Below are 5,693 nucleotides of genomic sequence, written 5' to 3' on the forward strand. Positions count from 1 at the left end.
AGGGCAAACAAGGAGTCTTCTTGGTAACAAAAAGGATATATGTCTGCTGATGAACATACGTGCAGTGGGGAGTCACGCTTCATGATAATGCATAATTGACTGGAATGAATTATTACTTACAAAAAGGAAGTTAATTACCATAAAATTACCCTTTCCTCAGGTAGCTTGTTCTCTGACTTTTATCAAATTAGCTGTAGGGTTTCAAAAAAATAAATAAGAGCGCACGTTCCCTGTTTGGGAGCTGCACTAGGCACAGATTGCGCCCGGACACATGGGGCGGGACAAGGGCGGGGTTTGGGTCATTAGAGGGGGGGTCTGGTCATTTCGCCCACCCCCAATGTGTCTGGGGGTACCCTGTGCCCCCAGTGTAGAGAACTTTATCCCAATAAATAAATATTGCATTTAGGTTTTCAAAACAAACAAAGTTCAAACAACTTATAATGTGATACATATTAGATGACAATATAACCTATTGTTGACCTCCTATCTTTGTTCTTTACACCAATGTTGTTTGGTCCATCAAAAGTTGACGTTGTTTCCTTTCTACATGTGGATCAATAAGGTATCAATTTCCTTCCTTGTTATGATTTAGCATGCATTATTTGATGATATTTATGGCCTAGTTCTGAGACAAATGTGAACAATAAAAAATACCCATGATTCTCATTATTAGTGCTTACCATTTATATATATTTTTTCTATTCCATCTAAAAGTTGAGGAATCTCTTATTTTTTGTATTAAAGATTTACACATCATTACTTATTGTTGTGATTTACTATTTAACATGAGAAATTGCAGGGATCAGTCAAATTTAGTCGAGTTAATTGTTCAAAGGGCTTTGAGAGAACTAAAACGCACTCCATTGGATGAATGCATACACCCTATTGGAATAGATTCCCACATTGATAAACTACTTCCTTTGTTAAATACTGGTTTCGATGATGTAAGATTTGTGGCAATATGTGGCATGGGTGGCCTTGGAAAGACAACTATTGCAAAGGCTGTCTATAATTGCATCTTTAGAAGTTTTAATGGAAGTAGCTTTATTATGGATGTGAGAGAAGAAGCTTCACAAGGAAATAAGGGTTTAGTTTCTTTGCAGAAGCGACTTCTTAAAGATATCTTGGACAGGGACGAAGACATTAGCAATTCTTCTCAAGGATCAAAATTGTTAGAAAAGAGACTTCATAGAGAAAAAATTCTTCTTATTCTCGATGACGTGGACAATTATAAACAAATTGATGCATTAGCTGGTGGAATAAATTGGTTTGGTCAAGGAAGCAGGGTCATCATAACAACTAGAGATGACCATTGTTTGAATGTACATAAGGCTGATAAAGATATCAAAATATATAAGCCTAAAGAACTAAATGCTGAGAATTCTCTTCAACTCTTTAGTTTGCATGCCTTTTCAATGAGCAAACCTCTTGACGATTGTAAGGAGCTTTCATGTGAAGTTGTGCAACATGCTAGTGGATTAACCCTAACCCTAGAGGTGTTGGGTTGTTTTCTATGTGACAAAAACAAAGATGACTGGAAAGATACATTAAGAGGATTGAAAGATATCCTTGATAACAAGGTCTATGGAATGTTGATAAGAAGCTATGATGATGAGGTCTTTGCGAGGTTGATGATAAGTTACGAAAAACTAAGTGACCAAGCAAAAATCATATGTCTTGATATTGCATGCTATTTCATTGGATGGGAAGTAAAAGAAACAATTCCATTATGGGAAGCTTGTGAGTTGCAACCAAGATTAGCCATAAAAGAACTCACTCAGAAGCACCTCCCAAAGATTGATGATGATGGCAAATTGAGAATGCATGATGAACTTCGATTTATGGGAAGGAGAATTGTCTTGAAAGACATCAATGGGGATCCTGCCAAACGTACCAGATTGTGGTCTGCTGATCAGATCTCAGAAGTATTAGAAAAAGGCAAGGTGAGTGTAATCTTTTTCTTGTTCACTTTTGTTTTGGGATACGTCATCTTTTTCTTGTTCACTTTTTTTTGGGATGTATATGCATCAAATTTTCTTTATTGGAATACTATTTTTTGCTGTAGGGAACTCAAATGGTTGAAGGTATCCTCCATCCATATGGAGTGGAAATAGGTGATTTAAGCTTCGAAGACTTTGCCAAGATGCCCAATTTAAGATTTCTCAGAGTTGACAGGAAAATCATCACTGGGGATTTTTCGCACCTTCCTTCTAAATTAAGATGGTTTAGTTGGCAGTATGCCCATTTGAAAATTCTACCATCCAATTTTTATCACGAGGAACTAATTCATCTTGACTTATCTTGGAGTAAAATCAGCGTAGCATGGAAGGATAGACCTGAAAATAATATAAAGGTATATACAGTATGATTGTAATTTTATTTATTTATTTATTTTTCACTTAATATTGTCAAAAAATTTTAAAAATTTGTTAAGACTTAATTATATTATTTCTTTGTTTGACAGAGGTTTAAAAAATTGAAGGTTCTTATTCTCGTGGGCTGTAATCAACTCTCAGACTCTCCTGACTTCTTCTCATGGTTTCCATGTTTACAAAGATTAGATCTGACGTTCTGCTATACGCTTTTGAAACTCCCTGATAGTATTTGCCAGCTGGCTTCTCTCAAAAGTCTCATTCTCAATGATTGTAGTTTAATCAACAAATTGCCTACGTCCATAGGTAATCTAAAACATTTGGTTGAGCTTTGGGTACGTCGGACAAATATTAAAGAAATGCCTGATGGTGTAGGGCAGTTAGAGAAGCTTGAGAAACTAGAGGTTTCATATTGCAATAATCTGGTGAGGCTACCAACCTCAATGGGTAGAATGAGGAGTTTGACTTACTTTGACATGACATATAATAAGATTGTAAAATTACCAGATGATTTTTCGAAGCTCTCGAGCTTAGAGGTGTTAAAAATGGGCATGAGTGATCCAAATGATGTGTTGTCAGACGACAACATGAGGAGGAGGAGGCTTCAACCACTCCAAATCAGCAAGAGCAGTTTTCCTTGTCAACTTCAGGAGCTATATTTGAAAAGCTACTTGAAACTTGAATCTCTCCCAGAGCTTCCCTCCACTTTAACTCGTCTGGAAGTTAACAATTGTATTTCGCTGCAGATAATTTCAGATCTTTCAGGCTTGAAATGTTTGAAGGAATTAAGATTGATTGATTGTAAATCATTGGTAAGATTACCGGATTTGTCAAATCTGAAAAGACTGAGGATATTAAGTCTTAAAGGTGATATAAACCTCAAGCAGGAAATTCACGGCTTCGAAGGAGCTGAATCTTTACAAGAGTTCAGTGCGCATGGTTGCAACAAATTAACGGAGACAACGAGGAAGTTATATGGGCAGGTACCGAATCCACTTACTTTTTTTCTCTATCAATCCTTTTCTATATATATATATATATATATATATGTACTAGCTAGCAGCAATAAGTAGTAGATCGAAGTAATTAAAGATATTAATTGACACTGGCTGGATGGACTACTTTTAATTAGTTGCCTTAATTCCTTCCCTCTTTATTTATAATAATTTATATATATACAGGGAAGACTTCTTGTTGATAATGTTGTCCAAGATGGTCAGCAAGGAAGTAACTCCTCCTCAATTGTTGTTGTTGCTGCTGCTGCTGATGATGATGATCAAGAAGAAGGGTCGTCACCAATTCTGTGTGTTGTTTTTGCATTGACATCTCAGAAACTGTTGGAACGAGGGATGCACTTTGTGGTTGAAGCTTATATCCGTCGGGGAGTAAGAAGGATTCGGTTTACACATTCGATTAGAATTGAGGACGACGACATTGAATTGATCATTAATAATAATTATAAGCTTAAGAGAGACAACGACATAATCTACATCCACCATTTCAAAGGCTTTGATTGGTTTGGGTTTCCGCTGGAAAGCAAAGATTCTATTGAGGAATTAAGTGTAGTGATATACGACTCCCCCCGGGATTATTATCGGAAAATAGGCTCTGTGAAATTCTGTAAGGTTTTGTTCGAAAACAAAGATTCAGAGAAACAAATGCCTAATAAAGAATCCAGTGCTAAGTTGGTAGCAGATTTCTTCAGATGGTCAGATGGTGGTGGTAATGATGATGAGGTGGAGGAAGGCGGTGATGATGATGATGATGATAATGATCAAGTGGAGGAAGATGATGATGATGAGGTGGAGGAAGATGGTGATGATGATGATAATGATCAGGTGGAGGAAGGCGGTGATGATGATGATGATGATAATGATCAAGTGGAGGAAGATGATGATGATGAGGTGGAGGAAGATGGTGATGATGATGATGATGATGATAATGATCAGGTGGAGGAAGAAGATGATGATCAGGTGGAGGAAGATGGTGATGATGATGATGATGATGATAATGAGGTGGAGAAAGAGGGTGGGTTGAGGGCAGATAGCAACTATAAGGGAGCTTGTATTGATAAGGAGGACAGCAAGGTAGCAGCTGATGGTTCAGGTGGGGAATGCAATAATTGCTTTGTTGCAGTGACAGCCGTTTGGGATCGTTTATGCAACTGTTTCAGTACTACAGGGTAAGCTTTTATCTGTGACCTCTACAAATTTTATACTGAGTTAAGCTTTGTTAAGATAGATATGGTAGATCGGGTGTGTCAAACATGTGTCACAAAAAATGTTCTTGTTTTTGTGATGCATATATTGGTTGAAAATTCTAATTAGAGATTTAATTGCATTTATGGGAAAATGTTCTCTAGTGTCGAGGGCGTAGGCTGCACTCGGACAAATGGGGGATGGCAAAATGACCGGCCCCGCTCACTAAATGTCGAAAATACAACCCCATGTGTATCTGGGTGCAACCTGCGCTACGTCAACCCTTAAATTATATATAGGGAGAATTTTCCCACTCCATCAGTCTACTATTGTCTTTTCACATGGGATTTTTCAATTGTTTATCTTCCCTTTTCTAACCATATGGGCCCCACCCCTATATAGATGATCAATAATGTTTCCCGTGCAACCGTTGGTGTGGCGTAGGAGATTCTTCACCCAACTGCCATCATGGATCATGAAGAACTCTCTCCCTTATTTATATATAACCGATAAATTGTCAAAGAATGACTTTTCTTGAGTCGTTCATCAATCACTTTCAGTTTTTATTTTTATTGCAGCGAAAAATAAAGAACAAAGATCTAGGTGCTTCCCCTCTATTCCCAAAGTAACTGGCTTGATGAGAAAACCGTATGTGCAGGGACGATGAACACTGAATATCTCCCTCTCTTTCCAGAATGCACTTCTCAATAGTGATTGGGAATAATTAGTTGTTATGGGTAGAGGGGGGACCTAGCTCTCCTTATTTAGTAATTCTTATAGGGTCTGACTCATCACAGTCCCAATAAGAATCTATCTGCCCACACTAAAGCCAGTCCACATAGGATTCCTAATATAACTCAATGACCCCCTTAATTAGACCAATACCATAATTAGCTTGAGTTTCACTTTATTTAATATTAGTCCATATTAGGGAATATGAAATTATATTCTAAATATAATTCTAGCATTCTCCCACTTGGACTTATATTAAATCACACATTTTTAAAGAGATTTAAAAACAGTTTTGACCAAAACAAATCACAAGCTAACAATTCTTTAAGAAAACTTTATGTGCGCAATTTTTAAAAACAAATTGCTCTAGAGATCGTATTAGAAAATCAAA

General features: G+C 37.0%; 1 protein-coding gene across 1 annotated transcript; it reads left to right on the plus strand.

The window, feature by feature from the left end:
- Positions 1 to 878: 878 nt before the first annotated feature.
- LOC122639142 (disease resistance protein RUN1-like) lies at positions 879 to 3,932 on the plus strand. Its single transcript, XM_043831972.1, has 5 exons — positions 879 to 1,943; positions 2,066 to 2,353; positions 2,465 to 3,355; positions 3,554 to 3,757; positions 3,879 to 3,932. Exons 1-5 carry the CDS (start codon positions 969 to 971, stop codon positions 3,930 to 3,932), a joined length of 2,412 nt encoding a protein of 803 aa, XP_043687907.1. The 5' UTR covers positions 879 to 968.
- The last annotated feature ends 1,761 nt before the right edge of the window (positions 3,933 to 5,693 follow it).

The sequence above is a fragment of the Telopea speciosissima genome, chromosome 9 (assembly GCF_018873765.1).
Source record: "Telopea speciosissima isolate NSW1024214 ecotype Mountain lineage chromosome 9, Tspe_v1, whole genome shotgun sequence".
Classification (NCBI taxonomy): domain Eukaryota; kingdom Viridiplantae; phylum Streptophyta; class Magnoliopsida; order Proteales; family Proteaceae; genus Telopea; species Telopea speciosissima.

Bases quoted from the DNA above. Each gene is read 5' to 3' on its own strand.
- LOC122639142 (XM_043831972.1), top strand. From the start codon at position 969: ATGGGTGGCCTTGGAAAGACAACTATTGCAAAGGCTGTCTATAATTGC. The intron at 1,944-2,065 runs GTGAGTGTAATC...TTTTTGCTGTAG, and splicing joins AAGTATTAGAAAAAGGCAAG to GGAACTCAAATGGTTGAAGG. The intron at 2,354-2,464 runs GTATATACAGTA...TTTGTTTGACAG, and splicing joins GACCTGAAAATAATATAAAG to AGGTTTAAAAAATTGAAGGT.